The 18,068-nt window shown below is 51.7% G+C and overlaps 9 protein-coding genes across 9 annotated transcripts; 5 read left to right on the plus strand and 4 right to left on the minus strand.

The window, feature by feature from the left end:
- Window positions 1-237: 237 nt before the first annotated feature.
- Window positions 238-2,037, plus strand: PV08_07603 (uncharacterized protein; the record flags this gene model as incomplete). The annotated part of the gene is made up of 3 exons (XM_016381932.1): window positions 238-698; window positions 754-1,485; window positions 1,557-2,037. The coding sequence occupies 3 exons, from the start codon at window positions 238-240 to the stop codon at window positions 2,035-2,037; spliced, it is 1,674 nt and encodes a 557-aa protein (XP_016235034.1).
- Window positions 2,038-2,318: 281 nt separating this feature from the next.
- On the plus strand, window positions 2,319-3,576 carry PV08_07604 (uroporphyrinogen decarboxylase; the record flags this gene model as incomplete). Its single annotated transcript, XM_016381933.1, has 3 exons — window positions 2,319-2,373; window positions 2,449-2,490; window positions 2,576-3,576. The coding sequence occupies 3 exons, from the start codon at window positions 2,319-2,321 to the stop codon at window positions 3,574-3,576; spliced, it is 1,098 nt and encodes a 365-aa protein (XP_016235035.1).
- An 86-nt stretch (window positions 3,577-3,662) lies between these two features.
- Window positions 3,663-4,758, minus strand: PV08_07605 (uncharacterized protein; the record flags this gene model as incomplete). The annotated part of the gene is made up of 3 exons (XM_016381934.1): window positions 3,663-4,082; window positions 4,425-4,507; window positions 4,680-4,758. 3 exons carry the CDS (start codon window positions 4,756-4,758, stop codon window positions 3,663-3,665), a joined length of 582 nt encoding a protein of 193 aa, XP_016235036.1.
- A 532-nt stretch (window positions 4,759-5,290) lies between these two features.
- On the minus strand, window positions 5,291-6,640 carry PV08_07606 (uncharacterized protein; the record flags this gene model as incomplete). The annotated part of the gene is made up of 1 exon (XM_016381935.1): window positions 5,291-6,640. One exon carries the CDS (start codon window positions 6,638-6,640, stop codon window positions 5,291-5,293), a length of 1,350 nt encoding a protein of 449 aa, XP_016235037.1.
- An 826-nt stretch (window positions 6,641-7,466) lies between these two features.
- On the minus strand, window positions 7,467-9,030 carry PV08_07607 (uncharacterized protein; the record flags this gene model as incomplete). The annotated part of the gene is made up of 3 exons (XM_016381936.1): window positions 7,467-8,249; window positions 8,330-8,446; window positions 8,503-9,030. The coding sequence occupies 3 exons, from the start codon at window positions 9,028-9,030 to the stop codon at window positions 7,467-7,469; spliced, it is 1,428 nt and encodes a 475-aa protein (XP_016235038.1).
- Window positions 9,031-11,228: 2,198 nt separating this feature from the next.
- On the plus strand, window positions 11,229-12,745 carry PV08_07608 (uncharacterized protein; the record flags this gene model as incomplete). Its single annotated transcript, XM_016381937.1, has 3 exons — window positions 11,229-11,534; window positions 11,649-12,481; window positions 12,583-12,745. 3 exons carry the CDS (start codon window positions 11,229-11,231, stop codon window positions 12,743-12,745), a joined length of 1,302 nt encoding a protein of 433 aa, XP_016235039.1.
- Window positions 12,746-13,702: 957 nt separating this feature from the next.
- On the minus strand, window positions 13,703-14,823 carry PV08_07609 (uncharacterized protein; the record flags this gene model as incomplete). Its single annotated transcript, XM_016381938.1, has 2 exons — window positions 13,703-14,106; window positions 14,265-14,823. The coding sequence occupies 2 exons, from the start codon at window positions 14,821-14,823 to the stop codon at window positions 13,703-13,705; spliced, it is 963 nt and encodes a 320-aa protein (XP_016235040.1).
- A 655-nt stretch (window positions 14,824-15,478) lies between these two features.
- Window positions 15,479-16,537, plus strand: PV08_07610 (uncharacterized protein; the record flags this gene model as incomplete). Its single annotated transcript, XM_016381939.1, has 1 exon — window positions 15,479-16,537. One exon carries the CDS (start codon window positions 15,479-15,481, stop codon window positions 16,535-16,537), a length of 1,059 nt encoding a protein of 352 aa, XP_016235041.1.
- Window positions 16,538-17,220: 683 nt separating this feature from the next.
- On the plus strand, window positions 17,221-17,760 carry PV08_07611 (uncharacterized protein; the record flags this gene model as incomplete). Its single annotated transcript, XM_016381940.1, has 1 exon — window positions 17,221-17,760. One exon carries the CDS (start codon window positions 17,221-17,223, stop codon window positions 17,758-17,760), a length of 540 nt encoding a protein of 179 aa, XP_016235042.1.
- Between the last annotated feature and the right edge of the window lie 308 nt (window positions 17,761-18,068).

Here is an 18,068-nt window from a genome sequence, read left to right on the forward strand (position 1 = left end):
CTGATCTTGGCAATAATTCGGTCAACTACAACTCTCGCATAATGCACTTTCAGTAAATATTCTTTCTGGTGGTGACCGAAACACTACGTAGTGATTTCACTTGAAATATACGAAGGTTTTAAAGCCTTTCCAGTCATTTCAACTTCTTCTTGATGTTACTTTATAGGGTCCGTAAAAGTCACAAGAAGGTCGGAGGGAGTTGAGGAAAGGCTTCGTTTCGCGAAACAAAGCTTCACAATGGTCCAATCACCATTTCAGACCGTATGCTGTGTTCAGCCGTCGAATGGACAGCAGCCATTCTTGCTCTCTGCCTCTGGCCCTGTCATCTACTCATTAGATATCAAGACTGGCTCATTGCTGAGTCAATGGCCCCAACAGGGTGAAAAGACCGATCAGGAAGAAGCACCCGCTACCACGATAGACGGCGACGAAAACCGGCCGCCGAAGAGACGACGCCTCGATGAGGGAGAGCAAGCCGAGGTTCCGCGTGAGGACTCGGAGAATTCCATCGAAATCATTTCGAAGCGAGAGAAGGGAGAAAGCCGGAAACTCAAGGTCGAGAACTCGAAATCATCAAACGTGACCCATATCATTACCACCAGTAGCGGTGCGACAGTGATAACTGTCACCGCTGAGGACAAGTCGATCAATGTATTCGGTGTCGGACCGGAGGGAGTCCTGGATCTCCAGAGCCAGAGGTAAGTTTGATACCATTGTGTTCCTCCTCCCCCTCTTCCAGCTCACAAAGGATAGATCGATGCCAAAACGTGTCTGTGCCATTGTCCTGACACCAGATGAGAAGAATATTCTGGTCGGAGATAAGTTTGGAGATGTCTATCTGCTTCCTCTACATCCAAGCAACGATTGGACACCTCCAAAGGTGGATCAGGATGAACAAGAGCGACCCTTCACCCCTTCGGCCTCGGAATTGACAGTTCACAGCAAGCGCAATCTGGAGGCGTTGAAAAATCAGAGAGAAATGAAAATCATGAGACCAAAGAAGGAAGGACCAACTTTCGAACTCAAATTGATACTTGGACATGTCTCTTTGTTGACCGATGTTGCCATCACTGAAGTCCTGGATGGTCTCAAACGGAAGCAGTACATCCTCACTGCCGATAGAGATGAACACATCCGGGTATCCCGAGGCATCACGCAAGCACATATTATCGAAGGCTATTGTTTGGGACACCGCGAATTTGTCAGTAAATTGTGCATTCCACCTTGGGAACCCGAGTTTCTCGTTACAGGAAGTGGTGAACCTTCTCTGAAAGTGTACCACTGGCGCACGGGTCGACTGCTCGATGAAGAGCTTTTCCAAGGGGCTGTCCGACAAGATCTTGAAAGAAACTTGGATGTGACCTCCGGTGAGCGGTCGATGGCGCATCTCGCTGTGTCCAATATTTGGCCAGTCCATTACTCGGTGGGCGGACATTCGCCGTATTCGCGCCATCCGCCACACCTGCTTCTTGTAGCGTTGGAAGGGTAAGTTTGCTTTGCCGATCGTCTTGAATACGGGCTCTAATTTTGGAATTGAGACTTCCATTGCTGCTTAGTTATAATTTGACACACCAGGGGAAGCTTCAACACCATCAGACCATTGAGTTAGGTGGGAATGCTTTGGACGTCGCCGTAGGTCCAGCACTATGGGAGATGGTGGTCAGCATCGATACGGTGCATAAGCCTGGTTCTGTCAAGGAAGTCAAACAGGACGCTGTACCGAACTCGGATTTCTTCGAGACTTTCAGTTTGTTCTCGAACCTGACTGAGAATACCAATGGCACAGCCCCCAAGGATGACGATCCGGCACCTGAGTTACGATGGGAACGGTCGAGCCTCGCTGTGCTTCTGAACAACGCTGTACCAGACTCTGAAGCATCCGACCTGCCACTGGAAGATGATTCAAAGGGCAAGAGCACATACGGTACACTGGGAGAACAGCTATATGGCTTGGAGAACCTGCGAAAAAAGAAGGGCGATCAAGCTGTTGATGCCGAAGAGGAAGATGCGGGAGAAAGTACCCCTGCAGCTGTGTAGGTAGTGTATCTGTGTATGAAGAACAAGCTTACACTACAGCATACGGTTCAAGGGTCTCCCTCTCTGTATGAACTATCAATCCTTCGCGGGCACACATCGCAGCCTCGTAGCCTCGTAGCCTCGTGATGCGAGGGGCAGCCGGTTAAATGTCGGCTTCCCATAAAGTTGCGCACTTTCCAATTGTGCCCGCACATCATCTGTTGCGGCTTGTTGCCATTCAAAGCCGTCGCAACATCCACCGACGGACCTGTTGTGCGCTTTAAGAGACCAGCTAGCTCAAGATGAAGGAGAGATTTCCTCCGTTGAAGAATGACCGCCTCCTGCGGGCAGCACGTGGTGCGTGGGTTCATTGACATGTTTGGACTGTTGGAGCAGTATTTGGGAACAGACAGACCTGACTTCTTTGAATAGGCGAAAAGGTCGACAGGCCGCCCATGTGGGTGATGCGACAAGGTATGCGGCGGTCAGTGCCTTTTATTCCCTTGTCTTTTGATCAGTGCAAATTGGGTCTGGAAGAAACTGACTTCTTTCTCTCTAGCCGGCCGATACCTGCCCGAGTACCACGAAGCCAAAGGAAAGCATGACTTTTTCGAATGCTGTCGCTCGCCCGAGATCGCGTCGACCCTGACGCTCCAGCCGATCGAGCGATATGCGGGGCTCATCGACGCGGCCATCATCTTCTCCGACATCCTCGTCATCCCACAGGCCATGGGCATGGAAGTGAAAATGGTCGACGGCATCGGCCCCAAGTTCCCCAACCCTCTACGCTCGCCGGCGGATACGCAGTACCAGGAGATCGTCAAGCGAGACGTCGATGTCGCGAAAGAACTGGATTACGTGTACAAGGCCATCACGCTGACGCGGAAGAAGCTGGACGGCCGAGTGCCGCTGTACGGGTTCTGCGGCGCACCGTGGACTCTGCTATGCTACATGGTCGAGGGCGGAGGGTCCAAGATGTTCCGAGAGGCAAAGACATGGGTGTACAAGTACGGCGAAGAGACCAAGGTTCTGCTCAAGAAGATCTCGGACATTTGTGTTGAGTACCTTGCTCTGCAAGTCGCGGCGGGAGCGCAGATCCTTCAAGTCTTTGATTCATGGGCCGGCGAGCTGTCGCCTGCCTCGTTCAAGGAATTCGCCTTGCCTGCGCTGAGATACATCTCGGAGAACCTGCCCAGGCGGCTGCGCGAGATGGGCGAGGACGTCGTGCCTATGGTGGTGTTCGCCAAGGGCGCATGGTACGCCCTGGACGAGCTGTGCGACTCCGGGTACGACGTGGTTGGGCTCGACTGGTTGCACGATCCGGCGGAAGCGGTCAAGATCGCGAGAGGTCGCGTGACGCTGCAGGGGAACGCTGACCCGGGCGTTCTCTACGGTTCACACGAGGCCATCACGTCGGTGGTGGAGAGTATGGTAAAAGGGTTTGGCGGCGGCCAAGAGAGATGGATCGTGAATCTCGGCCACGGTATCACGCCAGGTGTCAATCCTGATGATCTCAAATTCTTCTTTGAGGAGGTTCAGCGGTGTACGACTTCGAGGTGACGGAGGATTGGATGGATCTCACGACCGAGTTAAATAAAAGGAAAAGGAAAGAAGCAATGTAATAATTGATTGACGATCAGCGTGATTCAGTCTTCACCTATATCTTCGTTCCTGTGGATGCCGTTATTAGAACATTGTAGACACGTCAGCGGCGGCGACGATGACTCGAGAAGAACATAGGCAGGGATCAATACGGGGGGGAGAGAGAGTGGGAGAGTGGGAGGGAGAGTCTCAACGTACCATACCCGCGGCTTCTCCTCGATGAACTTCTTCATCAGACCCATGCACTCTTGATTCTCGAACACCACGACCTCGATGCCTCGCTTTTTGAGGTACTCCTCCCCGCCCACGAAGGTCTTGTTCTCGCCAATCACCACTCTGGCCACCTTGTACATGACACACGCGCCCGTGCACATGTCGCAGGGAGACAGGGTGGTGTACATTGTCGCACCGGCGTACGCAGAAGCAGGCAGTCGACCTGAATTTTCGAGTGCCGAGATTTCGCCCTGTGAAGAGCGTCGATATCAGAGAACATGGTCGACATGTGTATATATATACTGCTAAAATGCCAAAATGCTGACGAGGTTCGCACTACCACCGAGGACGACGAGATGACGGATCTGTAAACCCCGTCCTTGTGCCGGAGGTTTTGGTCCCAAAGAAGGTACTCAGCACTCAGAGTGCTCAGAACGACTCGGACAGACGTTACTTGGTGGTTTGGGTTCTCTCTCTTCTCGAAAGACTTCCCCATCCAAGAGCCCCGTGAGATGATCGTGATCGTGGTCGTGGTCGTGGTAGTGGTCGGGGACAATGCCAGATCAGATACATAGATAAGAAAGAACACTCACATGTAAAGTCGCGCTACCCTTTTGAACTCGCATGTTGTGTCCTCGGCCGAGAATCTTGCCGTCCTTGGAGACGAGACACGCTCCTGCAGACACACAGACACACACACACGGCGGCATTTAGCGTGAGTACAGAACAGAACAGAACAGAACAGAAAGGCAGATCAGGAAGAGGATAGTAGAATGTATTATTATTGCACGGAACTCGCCATGGCCACTATGCCACGTAGCGAGGAAACGAAGACAGGGTATACTCACCGATTGGAACGCCGCCTTCGCTGAAACCTTGTCGTGCTTCCTCCACCGCCGCGATGAATCCAGGATCCGTCTCAGACATGTCGGTGGTATTTCCTTTTTTCCGGAGTGTGTGTGTGTGTGTGTGTGTGTGTGTGTGTGTGTGTGTGTGTGTGTGTGTGTGCGTGGAAGAGAGGTATTTGGAGAAAAGGAATCCGTACAACTTGGTAAAAGGTAGATTGAAGAGCAACAGTACGGACAGGTAGCCAAATTTGCGAGCTGAGCTCCGTGTAAATATTGAAAACAATAACGGCTATCAATCTACTATATATATGTACAAGGTCCGAACTTCATATCTCGGACAAGTCCGGGCGAGATTTACACGTTGTGCTCGTACCAACACGTACTCGTAAAGTGCGGGAAGCAAAAAACGCCACAATGGCAAAAGTTTCCGAACCTACTTCGAATGCGTGTGGTGGAGTTTATTGGAACGGATGGTGCTAATTAAGTTACTCGATCTCAGCTCCTCATCAAGCTTGACACAAGGCCGTTGGGTACGGCTGCGTACGGGTAGGCTAGGTATTGTCCTGAGGTATTCGCCTGTGCACAGTAGGTCCCAGAGGTACTGTAGCGTTTCAGTCAAAGACACGGGAATATTGTTTCTCGATGGCAGAAAGTCCCAGGCCCGACGCTATTTCCCCTTCCTCTCCGTCTCCGTCCCCGTCTCCCTCAAACGTCACTTTACCTGGCCTGAATCGATTCCACAAGAGACCACTCGTCGACGACCGAGTGTCGTTGGTCTTTGCCCGCGGCGCCCTTGGGAACGAAGCTAGTAAATGTCCTGCTCGCTTCCGGGAGTACAAATCGGGGAGATGCTCGGCCAGGAACGCCAACGCCACAGACAAAGTGACATCGATGTCGGCTTCGTCCCACGACGCTGTTTCTCGCTTGGCGACGGCCAAGCGCTCAATGGTGTCCAGGAGGTGCCTTGATGCGGCTTCGTTGGCCGTGCTGAACGGACCGGCGATGTCTTCCGGCAAGAACGACAGAGCCATGATGAACAGGATCTGCATGGTTTGTTTGTGAAGACTGGACTCTTTGCTGGGCAGGCAATGTATTCGCGCCCGTTTCCGCCAGCTCACAATGTATCGACGCAGCGCGAGGGCCGTGTATCGCGAAGGCACGTCGGCGCGCTTGAACCGCGTCAGACGCTCGATGAGCATGTCCCGTGCCTGTGCGAGGGAGTCTATCGAGACGGCCCAGGGCTCTGTTGGTTGGTCGTCGCAGTCGCCATCGTCTGGACCCAGGAGAGTGTCGATCGGGGAACTGGCCCCGTGGACGATGCTTGAAAACGACATGGACAGATTGACCATGGGTTTCACGGCGGCGACCATGTCCGAGGCAAGCGGGTCTGACGATCCGGATTCCAGCTCTTTCAACAAGCGCGCCGACGCGCGGAGGTGGATGGCCGACGCCGAGAAGTTGCCTTGCAACGACTCGAAAACCCAGCCCATCGACGATGCGAGCACGAGAAAAGGCTCGTCGGCTCTTTCGACCATCGCCATCCCCCTCAGCGCCATCTGGTAGTGCCACAGCGCAAGGGAGGCGGGCTTGATCTTGGTCGTCTCCGACACGCCCAGTTGCTCATCCAGCAGCGCCATGGCCACGAGAAGGTGTCGGATGACGGGGAACTCGAATGCGAGTTGAGGAACCAGCCGGGTCCAGAACATGTTGCATGGCCCGTAGTTTCCTATGGTCGGCGCCGTCTCGGCGAGAAAGAACTTCAGACTCCGCTGGTCGCGCGGCGACTCTCCGAACCGCACGTTGACGTTATGTGTGAGGTAGTTCCATTGTGCGCGTATGAGGGCGTTGCGCTTCGCTTCCCGCGCGAGGTCGGTAATGTCTTCGGGCCGTTCACGACCGCACGAGCGGTGCTTGACGCCAAACTGGTGTCCTACAGCCCGGGACGGCTTCTGAACGTCCATGTGGGTTTGCTGCTTGCTCTCGAAGATCCATGGTCTGGGGGTGTTGTCGTATCCAGGGCACTTTCGTCCCGCGATCGCACACCTACCCAGGTACATGTGCGTGAGAATGTTTTTCATCAGCATAATAAGGCAACTCGAGGCCACCTGAGATCCATGCGACCCACCTTTTACACGTAGGGTATCCCTCGTCGCATTTGATTCTTCTCTGTCTGCGTTGAGACGGTGACCGTGAGATTTTTGCACTTTATTGGACCGTCAATGCGACGTACTCACTTGCACGTTGCACATCCACTCCGGACCTTGTGGTGGAATCGCTTAGCTCGTGGTTTTGGTTGCTGCCGGTCGTCCTCTTCCATCGCTCTGTATTCGGACTCGAAAGCCATCCCGGGCGAGTCTCCGTCGCATACCTAGCTGCTTGCGGGAGCAGCCCTTTAGTGAAGCGCCGATGGTCGTGCTGTGAGGTCTGGAGAGACACTCCCAACGAGCAAGCTAGAATAGAATGTACGTACGGGAGGCCTGGCCAAGCCGTAGCTTTTAAGGCGTCCAACGACACGCTTCGTGATATGAGGTTGGACAGGAGATCCTTGGTGATTTCTTAGTCAGTCAGCTCAGGAACAGGCTAATTTTAGGACACAGGCCTCTAGATGGTGACCACGCAGCTACTGACTGCGAATCGTTTACGCTGTGAACCGACGGCCAAGCAATACCTACCGAGTAGCATCGGGGGCGGATATCGTTCAATTGCGGAATGACTGATGGACCATGACTAATGACACGATATCGTTACAATACTGTTACAGGTACTCTGTAGCTTGCCAAACAGATGTTAGGTCTTGAAGATTCTTGCAACAAGGCCCTTCTTCGCCTCTTGGTCTGTTGGAGGTCTCTCTGGTCGGTCCCATATGCCGCTCAGTCGGCCTTGGATTCTCTCAGCCAATGGCTTTTTCGGCGACTTCTTCTCGTACAGAGCCTTGTGTTCCTCATGCACATCATGGAGGTCCTCATAGTCAACATGTACGAATGCTCGTTCAACATTTGCCAGCCCTTCCAATTTCCGCTGCAGGGCTTGGCTCACGTCGTGAGTGACCTTGAGACTCTCCACCTCGTCCATGATGATATCGACTTCGACATAGAATTTATCACCGGCATGGTACGCCTTGACAGTGTCGATCTTGTTTATTCTCTCGTCGTGGGTGATTGACACATAGACGACTTTGTTCAGGAAGTCTTGTGGAGCTGATTTTCCGACCAGATACCACATGTGTTCGAATGCAGTAGAGGCCCACGAGTAGAGAATCAACAACGCGATGGCAATTGCGCCTGTCGGGTCCAAGAACCACACCTGCCGGAACCGAGTACCGACGATTGACATGATCAGACCGAAGAGGTTCACCGCGATGTCGTTGCGGTGGTCGATCATGAATATGCGTGCCGCGGGGTAACGTCGGAGGAGGAAGCAGTAGACAAACAGAGTCCCTTTCGCGAAGATGGCAACGCCCACGAAAACAAGAGGAATAATGTGCAATGATTCCGAGTCCGGTTCCCCGGCACCAAGACCACGTGCTGACTCGACAATGAGCTGGACCGCCACAGTGGTCATCAGGGCGCACTACACATTGGTCAGTGACGTCCTGTCTATGCATCCAGGGGAACAAGCCGTGGATAGGTCGATCGGAAAGGGCTACATACGAAGAGGATGATACCGACTGTCTCAAGTCGCTTTCGGCCCACGGGAAACTTGGATACGTTGGGTCGAGATGCCATGCGTGAGGTGATTAGCATGACAATCGAGACGACGAGATCCATCTAAGCAGCATCAGCGGTCAGCCATTGCATATGTTGTCAGTCGAGTAGAGACTTACGAAGGCGTCTGCGGCTGTAGCGAAGAGTGACAAGGAGCCCGTGGAGATTGCAGCGTAGAGCTGGATGACAAACAAGCAGAAGTTGCACACAAAGCTAGCATTGACAGCGAAGCGGACTTTACCCCCATTCTTGATGTTGTCCTCGAGCTCAAGAGCTTCTTCGTCGGCACTGGTTAAATAGGCATCTATCAGTGCGTTTTGCCTGTTGTAGTACTTCTTGACTTTTCGCTCTTGTTTCTGCATCAACATGCTAGAGCGTTTGTTGTCATTGGCAGTTGGCTGCTTCAGATCGCGAAGCGAATAGGGGTCGGCAGTGTCGACGGTCTGTTCCTGAGCCGACTCGCTAGCTTGGGTAATGCTGACATCTTTCAGCACATTCCCAGTGCTGGTCCCACTGCTGCTAGATCTCGGGGCTTCTGTCTGAACAGCTGGGGATATCTTATCAGAAGGCCCATGTCCCGCAGTGCTTCTTTGAGTAGGAGAGGCCCGAGGCACACTGTCACTCTCATCCACTCTGGGAGAAGCCATGGTTGTCTCAAGACAAGGCTGAAAGTGTAAGGCTTTGCGCGGAAGAGAGAAGAACCGTCGCTATCTTCCACTTCGGGAAGTTAGCTGGACAGCCTGAGATCAAATGTGTTTCCAAAAGGTAAGCGCACAGATGTTCGAGAGACGAAACAGGAGAATCAATTATGAGAAGATTGGGGAGTATGGGATTGTGGAAGAAGATTTGTGATGAGTGACACAGAAAATGGGTAAACGACAAGCTGGAACCATGCTCATGAGCCGGCAAGCACACTTATCTATAGCAGGTCGCAGAGCTGTCAGCTAGCTCTCCTGACCCTTGCAGGACCTGTAGCAATTGGGATTCCCTCTTCTCAGGGTCGGCTGCTTCTCACGGACAATTCCCATGGCGACGCTGTTCCACGGCCCTGTCCCTTGATAGAGGTGATGTGAAATCTTGAAGCAAGATCAAGCCGTGATGCGCAAGCCAAGATCTTGGCCGTATGGGCTTTAAGCGACGAAGGTAGCAGGTTTCCAGAAAGAAGCGAACCTCAGACATGGTGTTGTTACGGAACATCCAAAGTACTCCCTGGACAGAGTTTCCGGTTAACCAGCTACGTCACTAGCGGCTTGGCAGTGATTGCCGCTAGTACGTGCCAAGGCTGCCGTAGTCCTCTTTCGTATGGCGGAGATCCAGCTTCATGTTTCTGTTTACACTGCACACATCACATACACTTCACAGCCATCGTTGCCCAAGGGTTTCTGCGGCGACAGTCGGCGTTGATTATCCTTCTCCTCAAATCAGCGATTGTGAGCGAAGGAGACATCACCCTCTCCTGACTCTAATCCCGCTATCAGCAGCTAAGCGCTTCCAGAGTTCGACAAGGTCTCAACATGCCTTTTGCCAAGGCGGAATTCCTCCCTGGTCTTTGTCGCAGGCTTGCAAATCCTCCAAATCCAGAGGAGATGTGGAGCGACCCGCTTGCTTCTAGTGGCAGATCAGTCCTTTCCTTTGCCTGCCTTGAGATAGACAAGCGGTGGAGCGGGAGCTTGTTACGGTATAGGAAATGCTCCTTCGTCCGATCAAGACAGGTCTCGACCTCGAGCAAACGGCAACTGAGTAGGTGGAACTCGTGTCTACGAAAGCCAAGCAATGGACCAGGATGCTTGCCTTCGCTTGGACGGATACTGTATCAAAACTGCCCATATGCTCCCTGATGCGGCACCTTCTGGAGCCAATGGTCATATGCAAAGTCAGCCTCGAAGCAGAACCCCTGAATGGTTTGCCAAGATGAGTTACGAAGCTCGACTTGTGGGCAACAACTTTCGTCCAACGTCCAGTGTCGCTGCCGGTTTGCTCGTACCGAACCTGGTTCTCGACGACCTAAGCTGGTTGTTGAGGCAGATAAACAAGCCGGTTCTCGCATTTGCGTGGACAAAACGGACCGAGGACGGAGTACCAATTGTCTGAGAAGCGTGATAACCAGAGCGGAGCATCGATTCCCTCGGATCCGCCCAAGGTTGGATATTTGGAAATCTTTCCGAACGCGGATTCACCACTGCGACGACTATGAAATTTACATACGAAGGACAGACATCTCGCCTGTACAATCATTCCTTGTGTCTACAAGATTGAATATTATGACTAACAGAAGTTTCTTATCGAGTGAGTAAATGAAGAGATTCATGGAGCAGTCAGTCTCGTGGTCACAGCTGTACAAGGCTTGCCGAGTCAGGAGCTTGTCTAAGACAGGCCAGTATACGAAGTAGCAGCTGTCGACGGTTGCTTCTCGCTTCCTCCTCTCCAAACGGATATTGTTACAAGGTGAGCTTCATCAGATAAGATGGACTCATCATCCACTTGGCAAGCTACATGGTCGTACCTCCCCGAAGTGGCCCAATGTGAATATCATTGACTGCTAGCCCGGTTTGATAGGCCTGAACATATCAGAAATTGCGATATCGAGTTTCAACTGCCGGCAAGAGGACGACCCAAGCGACACTTGGCAATCATATGTGGGCGATACGAACCAGTCTTATATGAGAGTGCTTGCTTGGATTTGTAAAAGCTTTTTCTTCAGCTCTGGCAGCTTCTTTCCTGACATTTCCATCGTTGTCTTTGCGAAGCTGGGCTTTGCTTTCGTCATTCTCTTCTACTCTTCTACCGCTCACTCCATTTTGGTAGCTTTCGGGACTGGTTCTCTTTTTTTGCAACGCAGACAAGAATGTCGAAACCACAGTGTGGCGGAGGAGCTGCTGAGCTCAGTGAATACGACCTCCCTCTCCATGTGGGTGCAGTCTTCATGGTCTTCGCATTCAGCATTGCCGGAGCTGGTCTCCCAGTTATGGGGAAAAGAGTATCTTGGGCGAGACTCCCACCTCGCGTTATATTCTTTTGCAAACACTTTGGAACGGGCGTGCTGATTGCAACGGCTTTTGTTCATCTGGTGCCCACGGCTTTTCAGTCTCTCGGTGATCCGTGTCTTCCTTCCCTTCTCACAGACGACTATCCAGCTATGCCTGGCGTTATCGTGAGTACCATTCTACATTCCTGACAAACCGGTGTCCATGTGTCTTCGGACACATACACTTCCCTCCTTTCCCCCTCCAGATCATGGAGCTCGGACTGTTCTAACGAGTCCTAGATGATGTTTGCGTTGTTTGCTCTATTCACCATTGAAATGTACCTCAAGGCGAAGACAGGTGGCCATTCCCACGGTGGACCCATGGGCAACGCTACTTCAGCCCCTGGACCACATCGACACGGACACGCCCATGTACATAGGCCTGGACTAGCAGAACAAGGAGCACGACCCGGTGTCGGCACCCCGCAAACTCTTCCAGCATACGGAGTCCATTCACAAGACGAATCCGAGGTTGACGGGTTCGAGAAGCCGCACGCGTACACGCACTCCTATGAGATTTCGGCCGTGGCGCGCGAAGAGATGGAGCAATACAACAACCTCACAGACATGCCCACCTGGTTCCAAGTCTTCTACGCCCAGTACGTCCGTCAACGCGAAGAGCTCAAGGACATGATCCTGGCCGTCACACCGCGCTCCTTCTACCCGGCAGAGAAATCTGTGTTCGACGACAGCTCGTCTGTCGGTGTACCCGATACTGACTCTGAGGCGAGCGTGGATGCCATGACGCTGAAGACAATGAACCTCAACATCTCGTTGCTCGAGGGAGGTATCCTGTTCCACTCCATCTTTGTTGGCATGACCGTCTCCATCACCACTGATGGCTTTGTCATCTTGCTCGTGGCAATACTCTTCCATCAATTCTTCGAAGGTCTAGGTCTCGGAAGTCGGATCGCCGCCGTGCCTTATCCCAAGCAGTCAATCCGCCCATGGGTTCTGGTCTGCGCGTTTGGAACGACTTGTCCCATTGGCCAAGCCATCGGGCTGTTGACGCGCAACTCGTACGATCCGTCCAGTGCCTTTGCCCTCATCCTCGTCGGAGCATTCAACGCATTGTAAGTACCATGTCAATCTTCCTTGAGCATACCACCCTATGGACCTCAAGGCGTGAAGAGGCTACCGTAGCTAACACGTCTTTTTCTTTCCTTCCCAACAGTTCATCAGGTCTGCTCATCTACGCTGCACTGGTCGACCTTCTCGCTGAGGATTTCCTCTCTGAGGAGGCGTCGCTCATCATGACGAAGAAGGACAAAATCCAAGCGTTTTGCTTTGTTCTCACGGGCGCTGCCGGCATGTCGGTTGTGGGCGCTTTTGCATGATTGGATTGCACCACACTTTCCGAATCGGCGCCCTGCTTCACCGACGCACGCAAGGCAGACCGAGCCGAGCATCCCTCTCCTCGTTCCTTACGCCTCCTGTAAATCCTTCGAACAAAAACGACTGCGCCGCTCATTGAAGAAAAAAGAAAAAAAGAAACCCTCCTTCCTTTACGCATCCGCATCCACAGGCCCGGACGCAAGAATTGAACCATCCCTCACTTCTTTCCTTCCGCAAAAGAAAAAGAAAGATACAAGAAAAATAAAACGCAATGCGGGCGCAAAGCGAACAGCATAACAAGCTGTGTCGCTGGACCGAACTCCCACGCCTCACCGGGATTCGAAGTCACCGTCTGTTACCCAAGCTGATTCCCAAGGGGAGCTAGCCACAAAACACCATACGAAACACCGCATAAGTATACGTGTATGCGTACGAGGACGAGTAAGAAGTTACGATAGTGGAACGTACACACATGGGTCTCTATCAGGATGAGAGGATGAACAGTGAGAGGACACCTAATTTAAGTAATTTAACACGCCATTGCCATAAAGGAAAACACAGCCACCATGTACACAAATGGATCGCAAGCACTCGTTTCATCACATAGCAGAAAGTGAATGACATTTTCATTCTTCAACAAACGTTTCGCAATTGACCTACCGATCGTGATAATCTGACTCTCTGAGTCTAACTAAAGCATCGTCCCGTTAACTTCTTCGCGCGTTTCTCATATCCACGTCCATAATCATACACTCATTAATGAAATCTTCTCACTTCCCTTCAATCAGCTATTTGACCATGCACGACTGGATTCCCTGCGACCTAATGATTAATTCGAAAAGATAGATGAGGGTCCTTGATCCAATGCACTGCGTGACCGTGCGGGATCACCTAACGTTTCATCAGGTAATCAAAGGTCAAATTGGACCATTATCGTTAGCCAGATGGCCGTTTGCAAATCAACTTCTGAGTGGTGAAGCAGTCTCCATCTCCTGCCACATCGCGGCCCAGTGTCCTGCCTCAATTTCGTGTGGTTCTCGAGAAGCCAAGGCAAACAACGCTTTGCGGTGCAGCGGGTAAGCGTCGCTGGGAGGGTAAGCTGTTCTGCAGTGAGGACACGTCTCAGTTTGGTAGTCTTGATAGTAAACGCTGTGCACGAACCATTCGGCAAGACAAAGAGCGTGCGCGAATTTGTGGCAGCATGAGACCATAACCACGTCTGGGCTGACCTGCTTGTTAGCACCAGTAGTAGAGGCCGAAGCCTGGAGGACGGACTCATGGCAGACGAGACAGATTTCGTCATCCTCCTCGCCGAAACTCTGCGAAGTGCTTGCTTCGGGGATATGATCGACATCGCTCATAGCTACGTCTTCGCGTGAGGATTTGATGACATGATTCGGCAAAAGCTGCATTGTCGAGAGACTTTGAACAGTGTTTCCCTATTCAAGGCGGCCCCAAAACACATCTTTGCAACTCTTTCCGGGTGCAGACGCAAGTCCCCGGCAGCGAATGTGGCCTTACATAAAATATCGTCGACGCTGAACATTTCGAGCATGAATTCCGCGAGGAACAATTGTGCGGCAGTAAGACAGCCATAAGATACCCGATTGTAGGGCGCATGGCGAAGATGCTTGAGATCTAGCATTCTATCATTGAGTTCTTCCACGCTGTGCTTCAGCAGCACTCTTTGCGCCTCCACATCCTCTGACTCGAACCAGGCCACGGGCATGTCGTGGAAGATTATCATCAGGCCTTTGCTGAATTGCTTGCAGCTGTCTGCGAGTATGACGAGCTCTTCGTAGAAGATTTCTTTGGGGTTCTCGCCAGTGGCTTGATACTGGATTGTATCACCACAAACGAGTCCGAGCGAAGCTACAGTGGAGCGAGCTCGGATTTTCTTACCTTGGTGTGTAAAGAGTGCTGGGTGGGGTCTCTTGCACGATCCTTTCCAGAACTTTTTCATCAAATCTCTCAACTTGTCTCGCTTCCTCATGAGAATGATATACTCCTTGTCGCCATCCACGACTTTGAGGAAGATTACTGTGTCACCTTCAGAGCATGGCACAATGATCGTAGACATGATGTCGCAGGTTAGGGCGATCTGGGGTGAAGTGCTGTGGAAATTACCTGTCTTCTGACTGAGATAACGAGGCTGTTCCTGGGGTTGACTCGAATCAGAGGACGGGGTGTGTTGCGTCTCTGAGAATCGAGAACGGAAGGAGGATGGAGAAAATAATTATATAGAAAAGGCGAAACTGCCTTAGCTAGGTATGCCAATACATCAATATTACTAGTACCAGGCATCGACTGCCTCGGAGCTGAAGGATCCATTGTAGAGCACATGGGTACAAAGAGACTGCGGACAAAGAACGCAGTCAGATCGAGGAGGATCTTTATGTTGAAATATACATGGTATTGTCTCCATGAAAGCTTTGGTCGGGTTTACTCCCACTGTTCAAGCATGAGAAATGTAAAGAAGAGGGTAACAATGGGGTAGAGAAGAGAACTTGTACAATTAATTAGCTTACCTAAGAATATTTGCTTATGTAATCTTCAGAAAGAGGTTAGCACAATCACGTGATGTTACCTTTCGTTTGGACTTCGGTCACTTGTGGCCATTGCTGGCTCGTTGTCGTTCCGCAGATGTTCCTGGATGCGTCAACTGTGATGTTGAAGACTTCCAGGCCGACTACTCTGTTCTTGGCAAAACTACCTACCGAATATATCCATACAATATGTCCCTCACTTCAGCCCTTCGCCCGGTGGCCCTGACCTTCGGTGCAGGAGCCAGACGAGAGGATACCACGGCCGACAGCGAGCACGCGCGACCGTTCCGACATGAGGTTGACTACCTCAATCTGCGTAGAACCCTGATACGCTTCCAACATCTTGTACTCCTGACCCCGTCGCCATCCTCTCAGGGATCAACAGAATTATCGACCTTACAAAGACAAGTACAAGCAGAATTGTGGTCTCCTTTACCATATCACCGTACGAAATGGCTGCGCAATGTCGAAGGGGCGCGAACTCTGTTGTTACACTTGGAACGAAAGGCACAGATGATCAGAGTACAACGAGCCAAATACGAGGCCATCAAGGATCTGGCAGACAAGAGAGCCATTATCAAAAGATTGAGAAGTCGGATTGAAGAGATTGGACGCGAGATCGAGATGTTGGGCACAGAGGCTTGGAAAGTTCCTGTCGCGGATAACGAAGAAGGCGACACCCTGTTCGATGTACTTGAGCAGCTTGATCGGCCTCGCGAGCAACGAGAAGCTCCGACTGAAAAGGACGACATTCTGAGGGAAAGCAAACCCGTCACAGAGGTGGAAGAGGAGGCAGAAGAAGGGGAACAACAAATGGGAAACAACCAATTGTTCTCCTCATCCACAGTACGGAGGAGGGGGGGAGACCAAACAAATCCGGCGAAGGCTTCGGAGGCCCAAACGACAGGCTTTTCGAATGCATCAGCTACAGAGAGATCATTACTAAACTCATCCCGAGTGCAGGAGGACATCTCTGCATCGATGGTCAGTATGGCCGTCCAGCTGAAACAGCAAGCACAAGCTATGCAATTCGCTTTACAGCAGGACAAGAGCATCCTTGGGAGGGCAATGGAAGGGCTTGATGTCAGTGTCAGCTCGATGGAGGCCGCCAGCAAGAATCTTGCATTCCTCAGACGAATGAGTGAAGAGGAGGGCTGGCTGGGAAGAATGAAACTGTATGCCATGATCTTTGGTATGTGGGTGATTGCATTCTTGTTGGTGTTTGTTGGGCCGAAGATCAGATTCTGATGTATGAATCGTGATCCTGGTTGATGATCCCCGGGTCAAGAAAATGCTTGAAGATCGTTGATGAGAATACGAGTACGAGAACGACTCATCCGGGTCTGCTTGCGATGATACCAGTTGTCACACTACCGTGGCCACGAGAAGCTTCGCTCAAGGCGGATTGGCAGGCAACCGAGACTTTCACATGAAAGCATTGCGTTGCATTTCACCATGTGGCACTCGGATGGTGCCATGGTGTGTCTCAGATCACCCCCAAATCTCTTTCTCCCGGAGGTTTTCGTGAGGAGATGACGTCGATGCTTGATGCTCGATGCGTCGATCGAGGTTCTGAGGGCGCGTACTCCGCATTAGGCCTAGTGGTGACACTAAATGCGCCTTAGTGCCCACTAGGCTGCATTTCAGCCACTGAATCGGTGCAGCCTCACACGCTTTGGTCGCCAAGCTGTGGCTGCCATGACATCATCGCCTCACTGGCCCCGCCTTTCGCATTCCCCTGCGTTCAGACCACGATTCACACTGGCAATAGCAGCTTAAGCAAGATTTCACATTGACGTCTATAAATACGGCGTAATCCTCTCGCAGGGACCAGTTGTTCCTGCCGGCAGTCAACAAGACAAAAACATCTCGAACCAATAACCCCAAACTGAATCTCACACGTCCATCCAAACAATAATCAACCGTTCAACATGTCGTCCCAAGATAACACCTCTACCCTCCAGTCTGTCGTGGACACTGCCACGGGATACATCAACTCAGGCATCGCCGCCGTTACTGGCAGTGCTGGCGATCAAGCCAACGCAGACCACTACAAAGCCAAGGGAGAGGCCGAATCAGACCTTTCCCATGCTGCGGCCAAGGCTGGACCTTTCACCATCAGTTCAACCGGCGCTCCGGCCAAAGACAACAGCGACCGTACTCAAGGACAATGGGATCAAACAATAGGCAGCGCCAAGGAGACCGTGGGAAACCTGCTCGGCAATGAAAACCTCAAGCAGCAAGGCCGCGAGCAGAATCTCCAGGGCCAGGGGCAGGAAGCCAAGGGTCAACTCAGTGACCTTGGCAAGGGAATCAGTGATCGTGTCCAAGGTGCAGTTGGCGGTGCTGCTGCCGCCTTGACAGGTGATCGTGCTCAGCAGGAAAAATATGCAGATATCCACGACGAGGGAAAGACTCGTCAACGTGGAGTTGAGCTTGATCTCGACAAGCAAGCAGCTGCTCAGAAGTGATTCGGAATGATGGTGGCTAGAATTCTCTTCAAAAAAAGACAAGTTACTTGCTGTGTTGTATGATTAGCATTATGATACCCATGGAATAGATCTCATATGATCCACAAGCTACTTTGCATATTTGTTTCAGTCTTCTCTATGTAAATAAAAATAATAAGATTTCGGTTTACCCTTGGAATGATTAGAGAACAATGCTGCACAACTACCGGATTCTCCACTCGTTCCTCTCACAAGGCTCGATCAGGAAACTGGAAGAAGGGCCCTTGGCTCTCTTTGGCTTAGTGAGTTGAGCCTGGACGAACAGCAAC

The sequence above is a fragment of the Exophiala spinifera genome (assembly GCF_000836115.1).
Source record: "Exophiala spinifera strain CBS 89968 unplaced genomic scaffold supercont1.5, whole genome shotgun sequence".
NCBI classification, from domain to species: Eukaryota; Fungi; Ascomycota; class Eurotiomycetes; order Chaetothyriales; family Herpotrichiellaceae; genus Exophiala; species Exophiala spinifera.